This window comes from Gopherus flavomarginatus, chromosome 4, assembly GCF_025201925.1.
Source record: "Gopherus flavomarginatus isolate rGopFla2 chromosome 4, rGopFla2.mat.asm, whole genome shotgun sequence".
Taxonomy (NCBI): Eukaryota; Metazoa; Chordata; order Testudines; family Testudinidae; genus Gopherus; species Gopherus flavomarginatus.
Window position 1 is genome coordinate 148,205,303 of NC_066620.1, and position 27,845 is coordinate 148,233,147.

Below are 27,845 nucleotides of genomic sequence, written 5' to 3' on the forward strand. Positions count from 1 at the left end.
TACTAACCTTTCCTTATTTCTACTGGAAATACCTCACCTGATGCATCCCAAGACTGCATTAGCTTTTTTCACCGCCATATGAAACTGGCGTCTCATAGTCATCCTGTGATCAACCAATACGCCGAGGTCCTTCTCCTCCTCTGTTACTTACAACTGATAAGTCCCCAGCTTATAACAAAAATTCTTATTAATCCCTAAATAAATCCCTGGCACTTTTCAGTATTACAGTTCATCCTATTACTGTTACTCCAGTTTAAGAGGTCATCCAGATCTTCCTATATGATATCCCAGTCCTTCTCTGTATTGGCAATACCTCCCAGCTTTGTGTCATCCACAAACTTTATTAGCAAACTCCCACTTTTTGTGCCAAGGCCAGTAATAAAAAGATTAAATAAGATTGGTCCCCAAACCAATCCCTGAGGAACTCCACTAGTAACCTCCCTCCAGCTTGAAAGTTTACCTTTCAGTATGACCTGTTGTAGTCTCCCCTTTAACCAGTTCCTTATCCACCTTTTCAATTTTCATATTGATCCCCATCTTTTCCAATTTAATAATTCCCCTTATGGAACTGTATCAAATGCCTTACTGAAATTGAGGTAAATTAGATCGACTGCATTTCCTTTATCTAAAAAATCTGTTACCTTCTCAAAGAAGTGGATCAGGTTGGTTTGGCCTGATCTACCTTTTGTAAAACCATGTTGTATTTTGTGCTAATTACCATTGACTTTAGTGTTGTTAACTACTTTTTTCCAGCAAATTTTTTTCTGAGGCCTTGCAAACTAACAAGCCTGTAGTTACCCAGATCACTTTTCCCCCCTTTCTTAAAAATAGGAACTGTGTTAGCAATTCTCCAGTCATACAGTACAACCCCTGAGTTAACAGATTTATTAAAAATTCTTGCTGATGGGCTTGCAATTTCATGTGCCAATTCCTTTAATAGCATTTTTAGAAGCAATTGCATTAGACAGAAGAATTGAGAAAATACAACCATTTACAGCAGATTCTTCATGTGTGATTTTGTATAAGGATAACCCTTAGTCCTCATCCCAAATTTTTGCTTAAGGTAGTCACTAATTTTCATTTGAACCAAATCAATTTACAACTTCTCTTTCCCAAACCATATATCTGTCAGTGGGAGGCTAGATTACACAGGATATCCTTAGGCCGCGATCATACTGTCTCTGTGTGTGTGTGTGTGTGTGTGTAGAGATATATAAAATATAAAAAAAAAATTATTTATTTAGCTTCTCTCAAGACTAGTGTTTGCAGACAGGTTAAAGTGCCATGCTGTTTCAGCTTAAGGACTCTCAGTGCATTAGGCTCAGTTATGTGCTAGCCAGTTTAAATCTCAGATTAGGGCTCCTCTAAGGCTCAGGCTGCATCTGCAGCTTCCATGAGCACCATACTCATCTCAGAAACATGCAGAGCAGCAACTTGGGGTTGACTTCATGCCATTATGAAGCACTATTGCCTGGTTGACACATCCAGATCTGATGATGCAGAACTCTCCCTCTAGTGGCTAGAACTGATGAAACCTGCATGCTGGAACTGAGAAGCTGTGAAAAGATGACCAGATGGCTGCTCTGGGTGTCTCTTTCTTTGCTCTGTGATTCTTCAGGCCAGGCTCCCATGACTTAATAATTTGGCGCAAATGTTTCTGGAGGAAAAGATGAAGCTCAATATGAGTGTTTCCTATTTTAGACATGAGTATGGACTTTGGAGAATGTTGGTATTCAGTGTGCAGAATAAATGTGGCATTTCAGCTATTTCTAGAGGAGAGAAATTTTTATAATTAAATAATTTGAGAATTACAAAATGATATTCTTTCACAAATAGCATTATATCTTGTGTCACAGGATTTGAAAGATTATTCATCCAGGATGAGTAGGAAATTTTCCAGGACAAGTACCATCAGCTTCTGCAGAATCTAACCTTTCTTTTTCTTAAGCATTAGTATTAATTATTTGTATTTCATCAGTGACTAGAAGCATCAGCTAAGATCAAGGTCCCATTGTGATATGGACAGTACAAACGTATAGAGGGAGTTCTTGACTTGAAGAGCTCACAGTCTAACTAGACATGACAGACAAAGGGTAGCAGAGGGGAACCATTGTTATGGGGAGCTCAGCCACCAAGAGATTGTGACTTTCCTAAAATCACAGAGGAATTCTGTGGCAGAGCTTGAAATTAAATCCAGGTCTCCTGAATTACCACGACAGTACTTTAGCCACCCGGCCATCCTTCACTGTTTCTAGCACTTATGCTTGTGAAAATGACCTTTTAAGTGTGAACTGAGATTCAACTGTTACAGTGCTGTCTTCCTAAGTCTGTAGACTGATTGCTCCAGTGTTTCTCCATCTACTCAGAACTTTTCCAAGCTGTGTGAGAGAGAGAAATGACCAAATCATGTTAGTTTTCACCAGGATGGATTTGATTTAAATCAAATTGATTTAAATCACTAGTCAGGAAGACTCGATTTAATCATGGATTTCTACATAAAAGTGCATTCTTGTTGGTTGTTATAACCCTAATACATATTCTTCACAACCCAGAGACAGATGTAGGTCTCATTTTTAGAAGGTACATACTATACATTTTTAAAGGGATTTATTTTGAAAACTTTTCAAATTAGTTTTACAGCTATATCAGAAAATGAATGATTGGTTATTTCATTTACCAAAAGTAATTGAAGCAAATATTTATGAAGTCATTGGAAGGTGAACTATCTCCAATTCAACAGGTTAATCATTAATATTTGGAGGATTTTCTTGCCATGCAGTATTAGGAGAATATCACCAGACAGACTTTTAAATTGTTTTATTTAACTAAAACAACGTTATGTATTCTGGATTTTTTTTCTTCCAACAGCAAACATACAATATTTTAACAAAACAAACATATGAATTTTTGAATTTAGTTAAGCATTGAAGTTTTTTTAAAATCAGATTTGTTTTTGTTACAATTGTTTTTAACTAAAATAGTTAAATGAAATCTTTAAAAAAACAAAAATAAAATTGACTGTGACATCCAGGTCAAAATGAGAAACTTAAAATACTGGCTTCTGCAGCTACCTCGGTCGTCTTCACCTTCATTTTCCTGTTTGTTCTTAATCTGGAAAAGAAAAACAAGCTTTCTTGCTTTTTCAGGTCCCAAACAATTTCTCAATTTGGAATGAATTAGTCCAAAGGAAAAAAAATATTCTTCCTACACCAGCAGAAGCAGCTACTGCTATTAAAAGAGAGATCATCACTTCAACAGTCTGTGAATCCAAGTGCTTATGTGACTTCCACCAGTTCCCTGGTGTGACCTTCTTTAAAACATCAGCAAACATATATTTCTTGAATGGTTTTTATTCCCAAACTGGGTCTCTTTTACAGCCTTCCGGCATTATAGGTTTTCCCTTCTAGTGAGAGAATGGTATGGTAGATCTCAAATCAATGAAGGCTACACAAAGAAAAACCTCAAGACTTCTGGAATATGCTGCTCAAACAGTTTCACTTTTTTTTCTACTGCCTGTTCCTCCCTTCTCACATTTATCTCCGTACTACTACTTCTCCTCCTTGTCCAGATCTATTCTTCTTGGGTGACCAGATGTCCTGATTTTATAGGGACAATCCTGATTTTGGGTTTTTTTTCTTGTATAGGCTCCTATTACCCCCCCCCCCCCCACCTTCTGTCCCGATTTTTCACACTTGCTGTCCGATCACCCTGTCTTCTGCGCCCAACAATCTTCTGTTCATTGAACTTTTTGAAACTTTGCACTTTTAGAGAGAGGTAAGGAATTGACTCTGTGTACACACATTTGCAGAGGGACAGTAGTGTTGAGGTCTGTTATTTCTCACCTTTCTCTCTCTCTCTCTCTCTCTATATATATATTTAAAAACATCTTTGCTGTTGTTAGGCCTGAATAAAGATATTGCAGGCACAACCAGGTATGCCAGCCTGACCCAAGTCAGGCTAACAGAGGTTTGTGGGTAATCCCTGAGTGGAAAACACTGAGAAGCAGCAGCATGTCTCACAAATGCTGGGAAAAAGTGAGATAAGAGAGAAGCTGCATTCCTGGCATAGTACCAGATGTGCTGTGTTAGGGTAGCTCCTTCGAAGAACTGATAAGAGCCCTAGTTTCCAAGCCTCCTTGTTTTCACTCCCTGGTTTTGTTCTTTGTTTGTTTTTAACTCCCCTACATTTCTAACTTTAGGCACGCATGTATACTAAAGGTGTCTAGTTTCTAGTTGTTAAAAGAAGGGGGTATAATTTATGACGCGACGGAACTGTCTATGTAGGCTTATACTAAGATGTAAAGAGCAGGCTGGTTCTCTCTGGAGACGAGCTGCTCTCTATTGATGCGTGCACTTGTCAATAAAGAGCTTTTGATCGGACCTTGCTGGTGGTGCCTGTCTCTCTCGCGGTCAGACAACGAACTTTGCCGTCAGGGTTAGAGTCCCTGACACTGTTAACAAGTATGTTATCTCTGGAGACACAAATCCACAGTTTGAGAACTGCAAAACCAAGCATCTCTGATGGTATCTTCTAGACTGAACACAGAGTCTTATTGGATAGATAGAAAGATTAACCTAAATAATCTATACAGAAGACACTGGAACTCCATAAAATTGGGTCCTTAATCCATGAACTATTGGAACTCATTTACAAAACTTTTCTTAAACATTACATGAATATATTGTCTCATCCTATAGAATTAGAATTTATAATCCCTATTCCATGATGAGATATCTTTGAGCTATAATGTATCTTAATTAAAACTATCTTTAGATAGATTTTTCCTAAAAAAAATTTTATTATAAAAAAAAATCTGATTTTTTTTTAAATCATAGGTTTTTATCCACCCTAGTTTTTCACTTCCCTTTGAGGAGATGTGAAATTAAAAGGAACCAGGTCAATATCATGCTATTGCTTATAGTTTTCACAAGCCACAACGGAAGTGTCAGACCTCTGGTGCTATTCAGTATGGAAGAGGACTAAAATTTAAGTCTGTTGGAAGATTAGAGTAGCATGCGGAACGACTCATCCCTTGCAACATCAAGAAAACTGCGAGAGGGATGGAGTACTGGAGGCCACCTCCACACATGGCATCCAGAAAGTTGGCAGAAGTATAAAATAGAGTGGGAGATCCACCCTTGTAGTAACCATGAGCATAGGTGCCAGCTCCATGAGTGCTACGGGGCTGAAGCACCCATGGGAGAAAAAAAAAGGGCGCTCAGTACTAACCAGCCATAGCTGATTGGCGGTGCTGCTGACCTGCTGTTTGGCGTCTTGGGGAGGGGACTGGGGGAGGGCAAAGAACAGCAAACTGTGGGCGGAGGCCTCAGGAGTCAGAGGGTGGAGCGAGGGCAGGAGCCTGGGGGGCTGGTGGTGGAGTGAGGGCAGGGGCCTTAGTGGCTGGGAGTGGAGTGAGGTCAGGAAGAGGTGGAGCAAGGGTGGGGCTTCGGGATGGAATACCCCCGGCAAAAAATAAGTCAGTGCCTGTGACCGTAAGGCTGAGGGTGGAAGGGGAAACACAGAGAGCTTCCTTCTCTTTCATTCCAGTAGTCAGAGAGGGTTGGGTGGATGTGGGGCTTCACACTTATCAAACACTTACTACTATGAGAGTGTTATGAAAGATAGAGCTGCCATGCATGATCCAGGGACAGCACCCTGATAGAAATCCCAGCACGCTTACCTTTCCAAGCCACTGGGAAGGAGTGGAGGCTATCTCTTCACCTGGCCTGATTAGCAGTGACACCCCTTGCCGCCCCCCCCCCTAGTTTTTCGTACATGTGTCTATTAAGTTTTGTCTTCTGTCTACTAGGTATCTGATTAACTTTTCACGGTTGAGTGTGTAGTTATGAGTGAGACTGTATGAGAGGGGATAGAAAATTGATGGGATTACTGGCAGAAGAGAAAGTGTTGAGGAGAGAGAAGAAAGAGTTACAGAAAACACATGGGAGGAGGTAGAAAACATTTCTGTAATAATAGAGATGAGAGGGTGGAGGGAAGAAAGAAGGAAAATGGAAATATACTGAAAATAACTAAAAAAAAAAGATGCACCATTATTTTTTTTGTGGGGTGGATAGAGAAATGGAGTGGAGTAAAGACAGGAAGAAAAAAACAACAGAAGCAAGAGAGTCATAGTAAATAGGGCTGGTCAAATAGTACTTGACAACTATATTATTCAGTGAATGTCACGGGCATTTGTAGAATTTCATTTGATACTTTCGTGGTATTTGAGTAGTACTAAAGATAACTAAGTACTTTTTGGCAGTTATATTATTGGATGAATACTGATAGAATTTATTCAATTTTTTTTTTGCTATTTGATAAGCTCTAATATTAAGTTACATCTTAAAGATATTATAAAATGTTGATTCACAATACTTTACAAATAAATACAGCATCCAACTGTTACATTCCTTTAAATTGCAGGAGGCGTGGCATTGGTGATGTGTGGCGTGGCATTGTACCTCAATACTGAAAATATTTAATCATGTACCTAACTTTAAGCACATAAGTAGTCCCCGCTGACTTCAGTGGGACTGTTCATGTGCCTGAAGTTAAACACGGGCTTAAATACTTCCTTGAACTGAGTCCTTAGTGTGGGAATGGTGGCACAAGTATTTTTCATCCTTTCTGGTAGGCTTAGTTCTCAAGGTAGGGTAAATATTTCGAGCATCATATATGTATGATTTCAGATGGCAAAATGTAAAGTGTATGATATGTGTGTCCATATACTTTCCGGTGTTCAGTCCTCTCGTAGAAATCTCTCAATGATTTTGTTTGAACTGTTACATAGTTATGTAACTTTCTTGACAGTGGTCAAGGTATAAAGTTTTTTAGGGCTTGTCTTCACTAGTGTGCTATATCGGCATATATCAATTGAGCTGTGCTGATGCAGCACATCTGATGAAGATGCACTATGTTAATGGGAGAATGGTCTCCCATTGACATAATTACCCCACCTCAACGAGAGGTGGAAGCTACGGCAGCAGAAGAGTGTCCCCGGTGACACAACCTGATGTAGACAGCGCTTTAAGTCAATGTAACTTACGTCGCTCAGGGGATGATTTTTTCACACCCTGGAGCAACGTAAGCTACGCCGACTTAGTGGTAGTGTAGACAAGCCCTTACTTTTCATAGGCAATTGCTGAAATGCAAGGAGGTTCTTCTTGTGATAAAATGTAATGATGAATATGTCTTGTTCATCTGTATTTATTGAAAGCAATTGTGAAATCCTAGTAAATGTTTTTTTTATATTTCCACCCCTCAGTTTTAATGTAAGGGATGAATTAATAAATCATGTACAATTTACTCATAATGTTCAGATACATTATTTGGGAAACTGTGAAACAACTAAATAGAATTTTTCTCAGAACTTAGTGCTCTTAGGATACAGGATTTAATGAGTCATAGCTGAGTAATTTATCATGTGCATCTTGGAGAAGGAGGAAGTCAGGTGAGAGAAACATGGTGTGCTGGACCATGTAAGCTGCTTTGTTAGTTGAAGTGACTCCTTCAAGATAATGCTAACAAAATCTTCTGTATATTTTACATTTTTTATTTTTTAAGGGAGCTTTTCATATTGATATACCAAATTTCCTTTTTCAGCTGTCAAACGTTTAATGAAGGAAGCAGCTGAATTGAAGGATCCTACAGATCATTACCATGCACAGCCCTTGGAGGTTAGTTTCTCTGTATGTTCACTGTAGCTGCTAGTTTGTGTCTGCTGTATAATACCTAATATTATTTTTCTGCCTGGTTACATTGCTTTAAGTCCATACATAATATTTAATTTTGGTTTTGGAGATTAATAGACCTTATTAAAACGATCAGATTTTTATTTTTTTTCCTTGAAAACTATCAGGAACAGTTTAAATCTAATGACAAGTCACAGACTTGACTCATCGGTAAAAAGTACATAATAAAAGTTAAGATTATAGCTAAGTAGTCATGTCACATTGTTGCAATATGTTTTTCCCCTGGGGATTGCATAACATCATAATTTAAGTGTGAAGTGGTTGTGCATCCAAAAAGAAATTCATGTTATGTTATGAAGTTACCCTAGCAGAAAGTTTAAGGCTAGTTCCTGTAATTGGATTGACGTGTGCAGCCCTGTGCATACGTAGGAGCCCACTGAAGTAACTCGTGGTTCAGCATGAGCAGAAGGGAGCAGTTACAGGATCTCACCTTTTAAAAGCAACAAAACCTTAACCCTAAAGATGCTATCTATGCTGCAGTCTCAGTCCTGGAAATTTTATAAACAGTCAAAAATTTGAGGAAAGGTGAAATTCTAGTGCTGACAAGAATGAAACTTTAAAACAAACAAACAAAAAATATCCTCATTTATGTTACAGTATTGTAGTGTTTCTGATGTTAGGTTGTAAATGGAAAAACCCGCAATTAAAAAATAAAAATAAAATAAAAGATGGATGTTTATCCAATAAACACCAGAAACACACCAGAAATGGTTATTTGTATCTATAGGCTTGTCTACAGGGAGCAGTAATGCAGACTTTGGGGGTGTGATTTTTAAAGTGTACTAAAGCAGCAGTTCTCAAACGGGGGGTTGGGACCCCAAAGTGAGTCGCAACCTCGTGTTAATGGGGTCACCAGGGCTGGCTAGGGCCCAGGGCCAAAGCCTGAGCCCTAACAACCGGGTCAAAGCCAGAGCCCGAGGGCTTCCACCCAGGGTGGTGGGGCTCAAGTTACAGGCACCCTGCCTGGGGTTGAAGCCCTTGGGCTTCACTTTGGCCCCCCTGCCCAGGCCAGTGGGGCTCGGGCTTTGGCTTTGACAGTCCGCCTTCCCCTCCTCAACCTGAGGCAGAGCTTGAGTAGGCTCAGGCTTTGATCACCCCTGCTGGGGTCGTGTCATAAATTTTGTTGTCAGAAGTGGGTTGCCACGCACATTAATTTGTTCATGTAGACTTTGCTGGTACACACTAAAGGTTCCCTAGTGTGCTTTAAGATAGTGCTGTTTGAAACAGTATTACATTAAAGTGCACTAGGGAACGTTACAAACAGATTACTCACTACAATATATACAGAGAGAGAGCCCTGAAAACCCCCAATTTTTGGACATCTACATACAACTAAAAAATTTCTAAAAGTAAACCTTAAAAAACAGAAGCCCTAAATGTTGGGACTTTGCCATTTGGTGGAATTTTTGCAAAAAAGCTTAGTTCACTTAGCATACTTAGAGCACTTAACATGCTTTTGGGTGCTATAAAATACAGATTATTGTTATTGGTTAGCTTTTGTTTTTACTTGCAGTTTTTCTCCTGAATAATGATTTTGGTAAAATATCAACTTTCATTTTTTTACTTATATTTCTGTTTTATTTTAATTCCAGTGTTTTAAACCAAGTTTAGGGATAAACAGCACCTGGATTTTTGTAATAGTAAGAATAAGAAGGCCTATTTCAGGATGTTATTTGCTGGTAGTTTGTATGAATGTGCTAATTGCTTGCTAGGACAGTCTCTCTCTCTCCAGGGGAGAGAACAGTGAGAAGCAGAACCTGAATAAATGTTGATAATACTATTCTGTCCTTTCAAGAGTGATAAGTAGGTGGGCAAACAAAGATAGAGCTGTGATCCAGCACTCCACATTAGTCATGAGTAGGGATATGACTTTGTCACAGTGTTGGTCACCACTGTTACCAGAACCTGTGAATTTTGCTGTTGATTTCAACTCAACTATGAAAACAGTGAGCATGTCTTAATTAACAGGAAGCAATCATGACTTTTTCACAGTGTAAGCAGAAGTGAAAAAGTTAAAATGCAAACCTTTGAATAACGGTAAATAGCGGACAACAGCAACAAAATATGAGTAAAAATTGGCAAAGTGCTAAGCAACGAACACAGCAATATTCTCAAACATTTAATGAAAACAAAGGAAAGTTACTTTGTATGTAGTGCAGCATACATGTTGATTTTACCAGAAATACTAGTTGTGACAGGAATCTGGAAAGTGCAACACATAAGTACCAAAAGGAGGAATTACAAGTGGAGGAAAACAGACACCTGAAACATCAGAAAACAGCTGTTTACTGATCTAAGAGCAGCTTTACAGGAGATACGAAGCTTTCACAGTAACAGAAGCCTTTTCTGCCTCTTGCATACTCTTGACATTTCAAAACTCAGAGGGTTTTTAGAATGCAATCTGGAACACACATTGGAGTTATACCTAGTGCAGACCAGTTTAGGAAGTTTTACTTACCATATTTTGAATATGACATTCAATAATTGGAGAGACAAGGTAGGTGAGGACTAAGTTACTGGACTAACTTCTCTCGTCTCTCTCACCAATAGAAGTTAGTCCAATAAAAGATAACTTCTTTTGGTGAGAAAGACAAGAGAAGTTAGTCCAGTAAAATATACTACCTCATTCATCTTATCTTTCTAATATCCTGGGACTAACATCCCAAAACTGCATACATTCAAGATTTAAAAGAAAAATTGCATGGCTTTGAAGGAAGCAGCGTGGTAGCAGATGAAGCTATTGATGCTGAAGACATATATGTACTCAGTATTCTCGCCATCCTTGGCCCAACAAGCAGTGACAACAAAGCTACTTCAGCTCCACGTGAACAAAACAAGCTGGAAGTATTTTTGTTGAGTTATGAGGTTGTGGAAGCAGTTAATTTAAAACAGTAAGCTAGGCAATAAGGGAAACTGTTGAGAAATTCATGCTACCATTTGATTGTGTGACAGATAACGGCACCTACATGCTGAAAGCTTGGGATTGAGGTTTGAAACCGTTATTTTTAAATGCAGTACACCTGACGTGCATGGTGCCTTTGCTTAAACTTGTTGGTGATTTGTGGATGAAAATACTTTTAAAAGTAAATGCATTTGTTGTGGCTATAAAACAGGCTTTGACTGCCTGCCCTGCAATGAAAGCACAGTTTTGTATGTTTCTAATTGAAAAAGGGAAAAGTCCTTGCATCCTACCAATCCTTGTAATAATCAGATGGAATAGCTGGTTCAGAGCACCTCTTTATCATCTTGAATATGCTGAGGATTACATTTCATTTTTTAGAAAGGGGAATGATCATCATAGTTTTAATGTGTTGCAGAGGTTAATCTCTGCCAATCTGCATAAATTAGAGACTCTGGAAGAATTATAGGCTCTAAAGGATCTTGTACCACAGATCTTGAATACTTTCACGGTTTATGAAGAACCCACAGTTCAGGTTCGTTAAGTGAAAAATGACTGTGATCTTGTGCTGTGAGCTGAGAGCTCTGTTGAAATTTACCAACATCCAACGACCAAAAATTGCACCTCTAGAAAGCACAATAAAAAATAAGTCATACATGGAATCTGACTCAACCTCCCACTTTTGCCAACCTGCTGCTACTTTTGTCAGTGCTCCTTAACTGTAGCCTCTGCAATGCTGCATTGTCTTATAGTAGTTATCCTCATTTAGCTTTCTTCTGATTTTTAATTTTGAATTTTTGCTATTCTACAGAGCTACAGTCCATGGTTGTTTTAATAAAGTAATGATTATCTGTTTTTGTCCTGTTCTCTCTGACTTATGTGCTCTTGTTTTTTTGGCTTTTAGGATAATCTTTTTGAATGGCATTTTACTGTTAGAGGCCCTCCAGATTCGGATTTTGATGGAGGAATTTATCATGGACGAATAGTACTACCACCAGAGTATCCCATGAAACCCCCAAGCATCATTCTGTTAACAGTAAGAGTATTTAGCAGTCATCCTTTTTATATGGTCATTTCAACTAGAGTAACCTTAAAAGACATTAACAAATCATTTTTGGCAATATGGGAGAGACTTTACCTAGAGAAAAGTGCAGAATTGTGGCTTTTTGTTTTGTTTATCCACTTGTGTACAGGTAAATGAGACTAAATGAAAAAATTGAAGACTATTTATGCAAGATTACATGCAGTATGGAAAAAACACTGTTGGATGAACTGAACTTAGTGCTTTGACCACTGAAAGAGGAGGGAAAATAGTTCCTCTACTGCGGCGATAGGAGGCATAATGCCATGCCATTTGATTCACTTTGGAATAGTGATGTAGGCAGGGACAGTTACCTATGTTTCTTGCTGAAATGTTATCTATAGTAACTGTAATGAAATATCTGTTTATTAAAACACTTTAAGTTCTTATTCCAAGGCCAGAGAAACAGTGAGAAATAGGGGGTGACCAAACAAACTGAGCAACCTCATCTTGAGAGAAGTTTACTATCCACTTTCAATTGACATCAACAAGAGCTGCATGTGCCCAGCAGCTTGCCTCAAATTTACAAAGACAAGCACTTAAAACTTAAGAAATACCAGAATTAAGGTTACCTACGCAACCTTAATTCAGAATCCTTGTGCATATGCATTAAGATACAAGAATGGAAAAAAATGTGATCATGTAATTAAAGACTGTATCATAATTAAATTATATACAGTGGAGCCATATTGACCCCTCTACTTGGGTTGTCAGCAGGATTTTGGACTTTTAGATCTACAGTACAAATCTCTACCACTTGAGTTAATGGAATAACTGGTAGTAGTAGTAGTAGGCTGTTATTCTCTGTGTGGACCAGCTACTAGAAGGGGATGAGACACATGCTTTTCTAGTAGGTTTCACAGCTGTTTGTTGACAGCAGAGGAATGTTAGATGCTCAGGATTCCCGAGTTCAATTCCAGGTTCGGAAGGGGAGCTTGTTACAGTGGTTATGGACCCTTCTGTTCCTGTGCCCTCAGCTTGTTCCTGTCCTCCTCTGTTCCTGTACACCCCTGGTTCTTGCCGCTTCAACCTCTGCTTCTGTTCATCCCCACTCCCTGGGTCCTTCCCTCTTCCTCTGCTCTCCTCTACCGTCTGGCTCCTGCAACCTCTTCATCTACTCTGCGTTCCAATTTGCTGCTCATCCTTTACACTGGCTGTGTGTCAGACAGGGAGCATTGATAGTGCAGGAAGGACAGTTTCACTGCTCTCAGTCCTGTGCCCCGTACCACAGTGAACCCCAGCAGCTGGGAGGAGTAATTTCAGGGGAGATCCTGCTGAGTCCTTGGAACCCTGGGCTGAAGCATGCCCAGTGCAGTTGGAATCATCAGAAAATTTATCTGCTACACTCTGTCAAGCCTCTAGTAAGCACGTGCAAACTGAGATTTTTCAAAGGGTTATAAATTGGTCAAATTTGGATAATTTTCACTGGGATGGCAAAAAGCACTTTCCTGGAGTCAAATTTTAAGTCCTTCCAAAGCAGAGAGGTGCTAGAGTTTCTGAACTGAAGATTTGTTTAAAAAATAAAATTAATGGGCAAAACAATGTATTTTTTCGTAATCTCATTCTTGGAAACCTCTGAACTGTTTTAGCTGAGACTTCCCCTCCAAATCAGCCTCATGTGAATACCCAACATGGATTTGGCAAATGTTTGGTTAAGTCATAAGCAACTGAAAACAGGGTCTTATGATTGAAAATATCAGGCAACCTTAACTATAGGTGGTGCTACCAGCTCTGCCTGTATATATAACAAGAGCTAACTTTTTACCTTTTGCAACACTTAAAATATGTTTTGGTAAAAACCTGACAGCATCATAGTGGCCTTAACTTCTAAATTCTTGTATATGATTCAAAAAATTGATTATGATCACCCATTATTAATCAATTCCAGTAAATTGTCTATAGTATTCTTGGCTTTTAAATCATTGAAATTATTCTCATTTGTCATATGAAATGTTGCAGATCTTAAAAGTAGAATACAGAACTCACTTTTGGAGGATTTCTTATGTTTCTTATGTTTAAAGGATTGTCTTCAGTGCTTTGTGCAGACATCAGCAAGGGTGGCTTCAACAAATCTCATCTAGCTTTATATTGGTATCCTTTTGTTCAGTTGTTATATGATGTTTGCAAACAGATTTACTTGAAAAGATTTTTACCGCTTAGCTATTTTGGTAGAAGCTAGTTTAACAAGGAATATTTGGGTTGAAGAATGTCTTTTTTTTTTTTTTTTTTTTTTTTTTTTTTTTCGTTTTTCTTCCCTGACTCCCTTCCCTGAAGGCCAATGGCAGGTTTGAAGTAGGGAAGAAAATTTGTTTAAGCATCTCAGGACATCACCCTGAAACGTGGCAACCTTCATGGAGCAGTGAGTATTACTTAACATTCAATGTAATTCTTCTTCAGCAAAACATTGATGGACACCAAAAAAACTAGTTTTCAGAATTATATTAGAATTATATGTGGAGAAAATGGATAAGGAAAAGTTATTTACTTATTCCCATAATACAAGAACTAGGGGTCACCAAATGAAATTAATAGGCAGCAGGTTTAAAACATGCAGCACACAGTCAGCTTGTGGAACTCCTTGCCTGAGGAGGTTGTGAAGGCTAGGACTATAACAGCATTTAAAAGAGAACTGGATAAATTCATGGTGGTTAAGTCCATAAATGGCTATTATCCAGGACGGGTAAGGAATGCTGTCGCTAGCCTCTGTTTGTCAGAGGGTGGAGATGGATGGCAGGAGAGAGATCACTTGATCTTTGCCTGTTAGGTTCACTTCCTCTGGGGCATCTGGCATTGGCCACTGTCGGTAGACAGGATACTGGGCTAGATGGACCTTTGGTCTGACCCGGTACAGCTGTTCTTATGTTCTTATATTCTTTGTGAAATTATCCATTATTTTATCTCAGTTTTATACTGTGCTCATCAGCATGTCATTTAAGCACATTGCTTGATACATGGGCCAATCTCTGATGACATGCAGAAGAACTTCTACTTACTCCCCTGATCTCAAGGAGACACTGGAAATAACATTGTTTCCACTTCAAAGAGTCCTGTAGTACCTTATAGACTAACAGAAGTATTGGAGCATGAGCTTCTGTCTCTTATAGAGAAATAAATAGAATGGAAGGAAGAGACACATAGTTTTAGTTTTGTCTTTTTTCCTGGATAAGTTGATAACTAAACTTTGAATTTAATTCATTTCTATTAAGCTCACTTAGTTTCTTTGTAAACAAATCTTAGTTGAATTGACAATGGCATCAATATCTTATTATGGTATCTATTGATCACAGGACTAAACAAAATAAATTCCAAGACAATACCATATTTGCTGAATGCCAACTAATTGTATGTTTCTCCAAGGGTAAGGTAAAGGGTAAGTAGGAGTCTTGGCTGGTGCTGTGAGCACTTCCTCTCCTGTTCGAATCTAATTTAACCATTCATGCCACTTTCTATTCAGGTTAGCAGCGCTGGTCTTTAGGGTCTGAAAACTCCAAAGCTGTGCCCCAACTCCATTTTTGGACCCACATACATGTCCATATTAATCTCCATTTTTAATCAGAATAGGAAAAATAGCCCCTGAATTTGTGGAGGTCGCCTTGGTGTAAATTAATCACTAGGGTTGAAATATGTCACCATAATTTTCCATAAACAACATGGGTTAGTCACAGTTTCCACCACAGTTGTCTGGAACTAGCTGTTGGGACCTGTGTAGCCCATAATCATAAGTCCCATGGGTTTTTTTGTGGATGCCAGGACTATGGCTACCACTGACACTAGGCTGCCTTGAGTTCTGCAGATTAAATGGTTCCTCTGCTGAGTTGCAAGCAGCCAAGCCAAAGCAGACAGAAGTAGGAAGGCTGTCTCCCCTCAACCTGAGCAGCAACTGCGGCATACTGGAAGGTGGAACCTGGCCTCCCACCCACCCTCAGCAGCACCCTTCCTCAGTCATGTGAAAAGAGTGGGAAAACAAGAAGCACCATAGAAGAAATCGTCTCATAGGGAGAGAGTAAAGGGGGCTGATCTCAAGGGAGAAAAAAGATAGGGTACCCGGGAAGGGTAAGGGTAAGGTAGTATGTTTGAGATCAGTGAAGGGATGTGAATTGATGTGAGAGGGAGGTATAGGGAGGACTTGGAAGATACAGATGGGCTCAAGGGGGTGGGAAATCAAGAGATGTATGGTGAACTATTGATATTTATTTGCCCCGGAAAAACAAGCAAGTAGAATTTTACAAGACTGCATATATAAAACATTTTGAATGTTGTTTTAAATTTATAGTTATGAAAAATGCTTGGAATCCTATTTTACTTCCTAATCTGGTCATTTTAAGTTTTCATTCTGAATCAGCTTGAATAGCAATCTAGGTTGTATATATTAGGAAGAACTATGTCACTAGGAGGGTGGTGAAGCACTGGAATGGGTTACCTAGGGAGGTGGTGGAATCTCCATCCTTAGAGGTTTTTAAGGCCCAGCTTGACAAAGCCCTGTCTGGGATGATTTAGTTGGGATTGGTCCTGCTTTGAGCAGGGGTTCGACTAGATGACCTCCTGAGGTCTCTTCCAACCCTAATCTTCTCTGATTCTACGAGTAGTGTGTGGTCAACTGAATAACATGGTTTGTAATTCTGACATGGCACTCTGTACTAAATGAACGCTATAAGGAGAGGGGAGGCTCCAAGACCCTGAGTTTAAAATGGCTGAATGTTTTTTGCTTTTTTGTAAGTCTCACTGCACTATACTACTTATACCTTTCCCTGAAGTGGGAAGAGGAGGAGTCATGCAGCAGGATGCATTGCAGAAGGCCCCATCTTTTTATGTCCCCCTCTGCCCCATCTGTCACTGTTTAACAATATAGCATAAAAACAATCATTTGTCCCTACCCTGGCTATAAATTGCACACTTAAATATACTGAAAGGATTAAATTCTATGACCAGAGTATTGTGGAAAACCAGGGCTCATAGAATTGTGCATGAATCAGCATGTTCTGCTGAAGCAGAATTACAGCTATGGACATTTTGAGGCTGCAGAATCTCAGGGGTCCTATTAGCAGAACAATTTTTCAGTCTCTGCTTAATAGCTTTTAAACTTATTTCAACAATTGTTGAGGGCTTTTGTGGGCAGTATATATGCTGCTGTGGTATTTATTATCTGTGGGTTTGTATGTTAATTTTCTTAGGTATTATCCAACTGAGTAACACTTCTGTAATTGCCTATTTATTTAATTACTGTTATGGTGCCTTAAATTTTCATATAGGCATTATTTTATTATATATAATAAACAATTGCAATAAATCAAAAGAAGAAACATGTACACGACAGGTATGTTATGTTCGTGCAGACACACAGAAAAACTAGTCCTTGTTCCGATGTGCTGACAATCTAAGGCCCAAATTTAGCAAATAACTGTACGTAGGCCATGCCAATTTAATCTCCTTATTATGGTCCTTTTCCACCCTATTTCCTCCCTCCTTGTTTTGAACTCAACTGTTCATTTTGATCCATTATTTCTATGGGCCTTAGCGTTCCTTTTCAGTCTTTATCCTCTGCCCCCTTCCATCAGCCATCACTTCACCATCTCCCCTTACATAATCCTTCCATCTGTGACTCCTTGCCATAAAATCAAAGATATTTTTCTTGTGTTCTTCTTATTTTTTGTACACTATTTTTGTTGGTTTGGGTGTGATTACAATAAATTCTTTTCAGACAGAATGGAATCTTTATAGGCAAAACTCATTACTTTTTCTTTTTTTCTCCACAAAGTCTAAACTCAATTAAGTAACAATTCTGGGAAAAACTTAATTTGAATCTTTATTTTTTTTTCCAATTTCAGTAAGAACAGCTTTACTAGCCATTATTGGTTTTATGCCAACCAAAGGAGAGGGAGCCATAGGATCCCTAGACTACACACCTGAGGAAAGAAGAGCACTTGCCAAGAAGTAAGTCTTATTTTTTTAACATCTCCAATACTTTTTAGATATCATAGATCTGAAGGAAAGAGGATTCCCTTTCCTCTGATCTGGATAATCACTTCTAGGATTGTCAGTCAATTGGAAATAAGCAACTATATATCAGGATTATTATTGTTAATTTATTTCTTCAATGCGAACAGTATGCTTGTATCAATGTGATTACATTTCTGGTCTTGTTTCTTTGCCAAGCTTGTTTTGCCTTAAACATCAGTTCCCTTTACAATTTTTATATCTGTGAAGACTTTCTTTCTGCACACCTTATCATGTAACATCTATGAGAAAATAGTAGGAGTCCTAATGCCATCTGTACATTTGTCACTGCAGCCCAACAGAATGTTTTGCCAAACCGATTTCTTCCTAATAAAAAGAGAGGTAAAATGAAAGAGAGTTTTCAGGACCAGTGACTGGTCGCAGAGGTCTAATTGCAGAATTAAGGAAGTGGATCAATGGATCTTCATTTTGCATATCAAGGCAAGATTCCTTGCTCACCCTTAGAGCTTCTTAACTGGACCCTTTTGAAATTCCAGTTCCAATGAAGGGAAAATCTAAATTGTCTTATTACCTCAAAGGTGAAATGGTTCTGTGAAATCACTATCTATCTTTGTGTCATAGTAGGACTTGAATAATAAATATAGCTCTTAGAAGCAGGTAATAATATAAATTTGTTGGTGACAAGTTTTCTCCTTAGCAGCAGTGTCTCTTAAACAACAACCCCTTATTCTCTTCCATGCCTTGCCATTCAGAAGTTTTAGTCGGGCATATCCAGCCAAAAGACCAAACATTGCAATTGAAGGTTGATGTGAATTTCCATTTCTAGAAGGAGTGAAGACAAAATATGTGTTTTACCTAACACTGAAAAAATGTTTCAGCTACTGTTCAGAAAGATGCTAAGTGCGCAAAGTCTGGAGTTGTGTGGCCCAATTGAAGGCTGATCTGTTAGTGCTCTCTAGGACCTTCTTCTGAAGGAAAACATAATCTCTAAGAAAGGTATTAGCAAAAAAAGATGCTTTAGATGTATTTGCAAAGTGCTTAACAATAGTTTATGTGTAGGTGTTTGATATCTTACATGGCTAGAGCTCTATGGATGAATTTACAGGATATGCAGAACAGTATTTCTGACCAGAAATTTATTTAATGGAAGTCCTTAAAGAAAGTAGACCGTGGTCTTTTGGTATTTGGCTTCCTCAGTGTTGCAGCCTTACTCTTAAATAAGACTTTCATTAATGTTATGAGTTCAGATGTGACAACACTTTGGACAGTGTGGTTGAATGAACAATGTGAAATGTCCTAAATTACACCACATCTGCCTGCCCACTCCAAAGGATTGATTCAGTAGAGTAGTTTTTGAAGTAAGGACTCATCATTGGACAAAAGGCTGGTGCTTAGAGATTTATTACCTTAACACACTTGAGATGCACAGGGATCACAACAGATTCCACTTGCTAATAGTTTTGAGAGTCCATCTTGGCGGCAAGAAAGTAGTGAAGAAGTAAAATGGGTCAGTATATCACTGCCTTGTCACGAAGGCAGTGTGGAAAGCTCAGCTTCATTTCGGAGACAGCATGTCAACAGATACAAGATTAATAAGAATGGAGAATTCTAAAGGATAGCTTGTCAAAATAAGGCAGCCAGGAACAGCAGGTCTTCTTGTGACTCAGAATCCCTGATACTAACATCTGTCGTCAATCAAAGCAACTTGCTTGAGAAGCTATGTCAACCTCACTATGACTGGATCATCCATCAGATAATCCATCATGTAGATTTGGGAGCACAGTTAGTAAAATGTTCAGCCAATTGGTGTGTAGGGGACAGTCCGGATCTGTTTACCTTTTATTTCAACAAGGATGTTGAATGTTGTGGCATCTGATACTCTGTTGCATTAAAGAAATATCCACTTTGCCTCTCTCTTCAGACCATTCTGAACAGCTGCTTAGATGATCCTCCTTATCTATTGCACTGATCTTCCTTGTCTATTCCTCTGATCATATCGCCCTCAATCTTTTTGAATCCTTTAACAGCCTTCCTCATTACTACCACATCAGATTCAAGATTCCTTTTCTCACCTTCAGGATCCTTAACATCTCTTATTTATCTGTCTTTTCTCTTACCACATTGCTCCCTACTCTGTCAGTGATGCTAGCCTGGATTCCGCACATATCCTGTCTCTGTTTGGGGTGCAATTCAGACCAATGACAGTTTGTCACTGCCTGCTCTGTAGCCCTGGGTGCCTTAAATGCTCTGCTGCTGTGATTCACAGCTCAGGCACCAACTGCCAGCAGACAAGCATGCAGCCCTGGTTCAGCACTCTGACCCCAGCAGTCTGCCTACAACACAACAGCCCCATCTTGGTCTCCACCAGCCTAGGTTTCTACTTGCAGGGTGACCCCCAGCACTCTCCCAGTCCCAAATTTCCCCAAAACCATCGGTCCTGAAATGGGCAGCTCTCCTGGAACATTCAGAGGAGTAATATGGTCCTCTGGTTCTTTAAAGAGACAAAAAAGCACAGCAACTTGTTGCCTTAACTGGAGTTAATGGTCACTTCAATTCAAACACAGCACTGGCTTGGTTTAGATTAAAAGTAAAACAAGTTTATTAACAAAAAGAGAGGTTCTAAGTGATTTCAAGTACAAGGGATAAAGACAAAATGGTTACAAGCAAAGGAAAGTAAAGTACTCTCTAGTGGCTAAGACTTAATTCAATAAACTGTTGCCTTGGTTCAAGGTGGATTTCTTACTGTCTTTTCTTTCCTGCCGTGACTGTCTTTTTCTCAGTCAGGACCTTCCACAGAAGTACAAGGTGCTGGTTTCCCTTGTCATCTTAGATGAAAGATCTTTGCTTAAGCAGGTTTATCACCTATTTTCAGCACCCAGAGATTTCAGCCACCTTGACTGAATGACCCTTCTTTCTCAGCTTGCAAGAGCTGTGTCCTCTTGTGTCTGTCCAGTGATGGATGCCAAGATGGCATCTTCTCTCTCCTTATGTCTTCCCAAACTCACTGTTTCATCCCCGACTCAGTATGGCCTTATGCTGTTCTTCCTTTCCTATGGACTTCCTATCCCATTGCTGAGTTGTATGTAAATGGGGCTTCCATTGATTTTGCTGAATTCTATTGGAGACAGGTAGATAGCCTTCTCTCCTGTGTGTGGGAGAAAACCTGTTTCTCTTCCTTTAGTCAGACTTTAAACCATAATATTAGTGAGTATCCATGTTTCCTACTATAATGTTAATACATACATTTCACAGTGATATTAATCACCAGCATGCCATTAGCTTTCATAAAAGACCTTGCTTGATACACTTTTTTATAATACAGTAATACTTAAGGTTAAGATTTTATCATGGTTATTTTTAGTAAAAGTCAGGGACAGGTCATGGGGCCATAAACAAAAATTCACAGAAGCGAGCTGTCCCTGACTTTTACTAAAAATAATTGAGACAAAATGGGGGATGAGAGACTAAACCTGGCTGTCGGAGGTGAAATTGGGGAGGGGGTCCAGCACCTGCCACCGCTGTGGCAGCTCGGAGCTGCGGGGCCGGTGGCAGGGAGCTGTGGGGGCCCCTGCTGCCCAGAGTCCCCCCACTGCCAGTGGTGGCTCAGTGCTCCGCCCTTGGTCACCTGTAGTGGCTGTGAGTTGCGAAGCTGGCAGCTTGGAGCTCCGGGTCCCTCCACTGCCTACAGCAGCCAAGAGCTGCAGCAGACCCTTACTGCCTGCGGTGGCTCAGGGCTTTAGGGCCTTCTCTGGCTAACAGCTCTAGCCTCACTGCCCTGGGGCTAAAGTAGAAAGTGTCACAGAGGTCTCTGGAAGTCATGGAATCTGTGACTTCGGTGACCTCCATTATATAATCTTACTGTTAGTAATATTGCATACAATCAATTGATTATATTATTTATCATTTGAAGTTCGGTCCCCTGTTTTTATAGTTCAGAGGCTGTCTCATCCACTCACTAGGTTGATGGCTTTGTTTGCCTTTTATGTAAATATGCCTTCATTGTTTCTATCTGATGATGAGGCTGGTCAGACAATTACACATTCCTTTGTCTAGGGCACAGTGGGATTATGTATTGCTTGTCAAACAAATTTTAAAACATAATTCTAGCATGTTTCCATACCTTTGTGCACACCCCATACATACGTCATGATAGAATATTAATGATCAGTGAGTTACTCATTTTCCATTGATCTCTTACATAATTCCTTCTAGATACAGATGACAACAGCAGAGTGTGAGGTGTAATGAATATGTCAGGCCTGGTAGGAATTGCTGAAACAGAGTAGGGAACCCCCAGTGGGCCTTGGTATTACACCCCTATGTTTATTTTTCAAGGAGCCTTGACTTTGCTCCTTCTATCATGGCATCCTCTACACACAGAACACATTACTTCATCTGATTAAAAAGGTCACTACATTCTCCATTAAGTCCTTCCTCAAGACCCAGTTCTGCAATGATGTCTGCAATAAATTAGCCAGTTAATTATGATTAGGTAATTAGGTAGTTGGAGATAGTATATTTGCGCTTTGTTTATATTCCTCTTTTCCTCCCTTCATGTGTTGCTTTTCTCCTTAGATTGTAGCTTTTTTAGGTGTGTATTGTGTCTAGCATATTGTGGGTGCCACCAAACTACAAATACTAAGTTTTCTCTGCTTTATGCCTCTTTTCCCCCTGATGGTCTGCATTGGTAGGAATATGAAATTAGCTGACCTTTTCCATCTCTAGATTCTATGAGAGCCCAGTGATTTTAATTGCTGTTGCTGGCCAGAAGGTTTTTGCACCCGCTTCACTGTTTAGCCCCATTGTACAAACTTCTGGTTCTTAATCTTCTTTTGCAAAGTACTTGTACTCCAGAAATAAGGATGTCTTTTGCTATTGTCTTGCCTTCTGAGGAAAGAGCATTTAGAAAAGTGTTATCCACAATGATCTGCACCAGCATTTACTCCAAATGCTTTATCTGGGACTCATTGTAGAGAGTATCATATTTTTTGCCTGCACATTGTATAAGTCCAGGAGTGTTTGTCAAAGAAAATACCTGATTTTGATAGTGTTATATTTCTGTCAGCATCATGTGGACAAAGTATGGGTTCGTCCATTATTCATTCTTTACAGTCATAGTTTAGATTAGATCACAGGCTAAATTGCAGGATAGGGAAAAGAGATGGCTGGAGTTAATATAAGATACAAGAGGATAAGTACCAAGAACTTACCTATGGGTGTGGGTGGCTGTGGTGGGGGGGCGGTGGGAGAGAGACGTGTATAACAGACACTGTCTATAGCAGGGGTCGGCAACCTTTCAGAAATGGTGTGCTGAGTTTTCATTTATTCACTCGAATTTAAGGTTTCGCCTGCAGGCAATACATTTTAACATTTTTAGAAGATCTCTTTCTATAAGTCTATAATATATAACTAAATGATTGTTGTATGTAAAGTAAATAAGGTATTTAAAATGTTTAAGAAGCTTCATTTAAAATTAAATTAAAATGCAGAGGCCCCCGGACAGGTGGCCACGACGTGGGCAGTGTGAGTGCCACTGAAAATCAGTTTGTGTGCCACCTTTGGCACCTGTGCCGTAGGTTTCCTATCCCTGGTCTTTAGTATGATAGAATCATAGAAATGTAGATCTGCAAATGAAATTGAGCGGTCATTTAGTCCATCCTCCAGCACTGAGACAGGACAGAGTATAGCTAGACCATTACTGACAAGTGTTTTCTAACCTGTTGTTAAAATCCTCCAATGTGGGGTGTTCCACAGCTTCTCTTGGTAACCTGTTATGATACTTAACTATACTTGTAGTTAAAAGTTTTTCTTAATACCTAACCTAAATTTCCCGTGTTACAAATTAAGCCCATTACTACTTGTCCTACCTTCTGTGGACGTAGAGAACAATTGATCACTATCTTCTATATAACAGCCTTTAGTATATGTGAAAACTGTTATCAGGCTCACCATCTCCCAAGTCATCTTTTCTCAAGACTAAACATGCCCAGTTTTTTTTAACTTTTCCTCATGGGTCAGGTTTTCTGAACTTTTATCATTTTTGTTGTTCTCATCTGGACTCTGTCCAATTTGTCCACAGTTTTCATGAAGTGTGACACCTAGAATTAGAGACAGCACCAGCTGGAGTACTCACCAGTGTTGAGTAGAGAACAGTTGAACAGTTCTCTCTTGTGTCTTGCATACAACACTCTTGTTAATACATCCCAGAATGATTTTTCTCAATTGCATCATATTGTTATCTTACAATGAATCCCAGTATCAGAGGGGAAGCCTTGTTAGTCTGGATCTGTAAAAGTAGCGGAGAGTCCTGTGGCACCTTATAGACTAACAGACGTATTGGAGCATAAGCTTTCGTGGGTGAATACCCACTTCGTCGGATGCATGCAGTGGAAATTTCCAGAGGCAGGTATAAATATGCAAGCAAGAATCAGGCTAGAGATAATGAGGTCAGTTCAATCAAGGAGGATGAGGCCCTCTTCTAGCAGTTGAGGTGTGAACACTAAGGGAGGAGAAACTGCTTTTGTAGTTAACTAGCCATTCACAGTCTTTGTTTAATCCTGAGCTGATGGTGTCAAATTTGCAGATGAACTGAAGCTCAGCAGTTTCTCTTTGGAGTCTGGTCCTGAAGTTTTTTTCCTGCAGGATGCTTCCATTAGGCAAGCCATTCTGCAGGAAAAAAACTTCAGGACCAGACTCCAAAGAGAGACTGCTGAGCTTCAGTTCATCTGCAAATTTGACACCATCAGCTCAGGATTAAACAAAGACTGTTTCCAAGTTTATGAAAATACTGAATAGTACTGGACCCAGGCAGACCCCCCTGTGGGACTAGATGCATCCTCCCAGTTAGACAAAAAGTATTGACTGCTGTTCTTTGAGTATGGTTTTTCAACCAGTAGCACATCCACTTTATAATTACTTCATTTAGACTGTTTCCCTATGAAAATGTAATGTGGGACTGTATCAAAAACTTTACTAAAATCAGAACATGTCAGGTCTACAGCTTCCCCCTATGCACTAGGGACAAATAACCCTGTCAAAGAAGGCAATTAGGTTGGTCTGGCATGATTTTTTTCTTGACAAATCAGTGTTGGCTATTCTTATTACACTATTATCCTTTAGGTGCTTACAAATTGTTTAATTATTTACTCTTATCCTTTCAGGCCAGAAGGGATCATCATGATCTGTAGTCTGACCACTGGCACATTGCAGACCACAGAAACTCGCCCACCCACTCCTGTAATAGATCTATCACCTCTGGCTGAGTTACTGAACAATTCAAATCATGATTTAAAAACTTCAGGTTACAGAGAATCCACCATTTACTCTAGTCCAGTGGTTCCCAAACTTGTTCCGCCGCTTGTGCAGGGAAAGCCCCTGGCAGGCTGGGCCGGTTTGTTTACCTGCTGTGTCCGCAGGTTTGGCCGATCGCAGCTCCCAGTGGCGGTTCGCTGCTCTAGGCCAATGGGAGCCGCTGGAAGCGGCGTGGGTCGAGGGACGTACTGGCTGCTGCTTCCAGCAGCTCCCATTGGCCTGGAGCAGCGAACCACGGCCACTGGGAGCCATGGTCAGCCGAACTTGCGGATGTGGCAGGTAAACAAACTGGCCCAGCCTGCCAGGGGCTTTCCCTGCACAAGTGGCGGAACAAGTTTGGGAACTACTGCTCTAGTCTAAACCTGCAAGTGATCTGTGCCCCATGCTGCAGAGGAAGGCGGAAAATCCCCAGGGTCTCTGCCAGTGTAACCCAGGGGAAAATTCCTTCCCAATCCGAAATATAGCAGTCAGTGGGATGCTGAGTATTTCAGCAAGACCCACCAGCCAGACACATGGAAAGAATTTTCTGTAGTAGCTCAGAGCCCTCTCCATCTAATGTCCCACCACCAGGGAATATTTGCTACTAGCAGTCATAGATCGGCTACACACCTTTGTAAGAATCTCATCATTCCATACCCTCTGTCAATTCCAGGAGAGGCAAAGTTGCTTTTGTAGTGAGTCAGCCACTCCCAGTCCCTGTTCAAGCCCAAATTAATGGTGTTAAATTTGCAAATGAATTTTAGTTCTGCAGTTTGCACTGGACTCCTTGTTGTTTTTGTGGATACAGACTAATACAGCTACCCCCTGACACTTGGCACTAAATTTACAAGGCACTAAATTTAGCCATATGGAGTGGAAATCCATCAACCTCATAAAAAAACTTGCACAGATACAGACATACATCATCTTCCTCTCCAAGTGCAAACAGATGGACATCTTACCAAATGGACTGAAGGTAAAAAACCCATTGCAATTGACATACTATACTGACTATGGTGAGAGACTGCCACACACTCTCAAAGAAACTGAGGAACCACCTGATCAGCATCCTATACAACAGACAGGAGGAGATCAAGAATGAGCTCTCAAACCTGGAGAGACTCGTACAAAACCAACCTTCCACACAAACTTTCACGTGGCTGGGCTTTACAAAAATGAGACAAGCCATTTACAATGCAGCCTTCACTTCTCTACAGAGGAAGAAGGACAGTAAACTATCTAAACTCCTACATGTTACAGTGGGCTACAACAGTGGCACCCTTAACTCACCCAACAATATTGTTAATCTATCCAACCACACTTAGTGTAGAACTGATAAATGAAATTGTTTTTAATTGTTCACTTTATTAATGTAACTTCTGTTCACCATTCACTACACTTGCTTACACTGTAACTTCTGTTCCATATTGTAATTCAAACCCCATTTTAAAACACTCACTCCATTTTGTAAAAGCTTCCTCCAACCTTCATTTTTGCAAACCCTGCTGTAATCTTATTAGTTTAGTTTAGATGTATGAATGAGGTATCTATGAATGACGGAATTAACCTCCAGCCCCAGCCTGTCCTGATGAGATAAAGTTCAAATACCAACGGCTGAAGACCTAGACAACAGCCCTAAACAAAGTAAGAAGCATCCACCCTAAAAAGAAAAGGACAACAGAACAACAGAAGGAAGATCAAAGCCAGGTTCAAGGCTGAAAGTCACGCCTGCAATTGATGGGTGATCAGTCTAAACCCAGAGGCAGCGTGACATAGCAAGACCTATAGACTTTGGGTATGTCTACATCTACAATTTTGCAGCGCTGGTTGTTACAGCTGTATTAGTACAGCTGTATAGGGCCAGCGCTGCAGAGTGGCCAAACTTACAGCAACCAGCGCTGCAAGTGGTGTTAGATGTGGCCACACTGCAGCGCTGTTGGGCGGCTTCAAGGAGGGTTCGGGGAACGCGAGAGCAAACCGGGGAAGGAGACCAGCTTCGCCGTGGTTTGCTCTCGCGTTCCCCGAACCACCCTGCAAACCGCAGGGAAGGAGACCTGCTTGCACGGGGGTTCGGGGAACGAGAGAGCAAACCGGGAAAGGAGACCAGCTTCGCCGCGGTTTGCTCTCGCGTTCCCCGAACCACCCTGCAAACCGCAGGGAAGGAGACCTGCTTGCTCGGGGGTTCGGGGAACGCGAGAGCAAACCGGGGAAGGAGATCAGCTTAGCCGCGGTTTGCTCTCGCGTTCCCCGGACCCCCCTGCAAACCGCAGGGAAGGAGACCTGCTTGTTCGGGGAACGCGAGAGCAAACCGCGGCAAAGCTGGTCTCCTTTCCCGGTTTGCTCTCGCGTTCCCCGAACCACCCAGCAAACCGCAGGGAAGGAGACCTGCTTGCTCGGGGGTTCGGGGAACGCGAGAGCAAACCGGGGAAGGAGACCAGCTTCGCCGCGGTTTGCTCTCGCGTTCCCCGAACCACCCTGCAAACCGTAGGGAAGGAGACCTGCTTGCTCGGGGTTCGGGGAACGCGAGAGCAAGCCGGGGAAGGAGACCAGCTTGATTACCAGAGGCTTCCTCAGGTATGCTGGGATACCTGCTTATTCCACGGAGGTCAAGAAAAGCGCTGGTAAGTGTCTATACTTGATTACCAGCGCTGGATCACCAGCGCTGGATCCTCTACACCCGAGACAAAACGGGAGTACGGCCAGCGCTGCAAACAGGGAGTTGCAGCGCTGGTGGTGCCCTGCAGATGTGTACACCTCCTAAGTTGCAGCGCTGTAACCCCCTCACCAGCGCTGCAACTTTGTGATGTAGACAAGCCCTTTGAATCCAAACTAAAAGCCTATAAAAAAAGAAGGGTGAGATGAGAGACTC

The 27,845-nt window shown here is 40.5% G+C and overlaps 1 protein-coding gene across 2 annotated transcripts in view; it reads left to right on the plus strand.

Annotated features, from left to right (window-relative positions):
* Positions 1-27,845, plus strand: part of UBE2J1 (ubiquitin conjugating enzyme E2 J1) — a 65,497-nt gene that overhangs the window by 13,767 nt on the left and 23,885 nt on the right. For both annotated transcript variants that reach the window (XM_050949329.1, XM_050949331.1), the window contains exons 2-5: positions 7,603-7,676; positions 11,555-11,686; positions 14,006-14,090; positions 17,557-17,662. In XM_050949329.1, the coding sequence (XP_050805286.1) occupies positions 7,603-7,676; positions 11,555-11,686; positions 14,006-14,090; positions 17,557-17,662 (397 nt within the window). The remainder of the gene's footprint in view (positions 1-7,602; positions 7,677-11,554; positions 11,687-14,005; positions 14,091-17,556; positions 17,663-27,845) is intronic.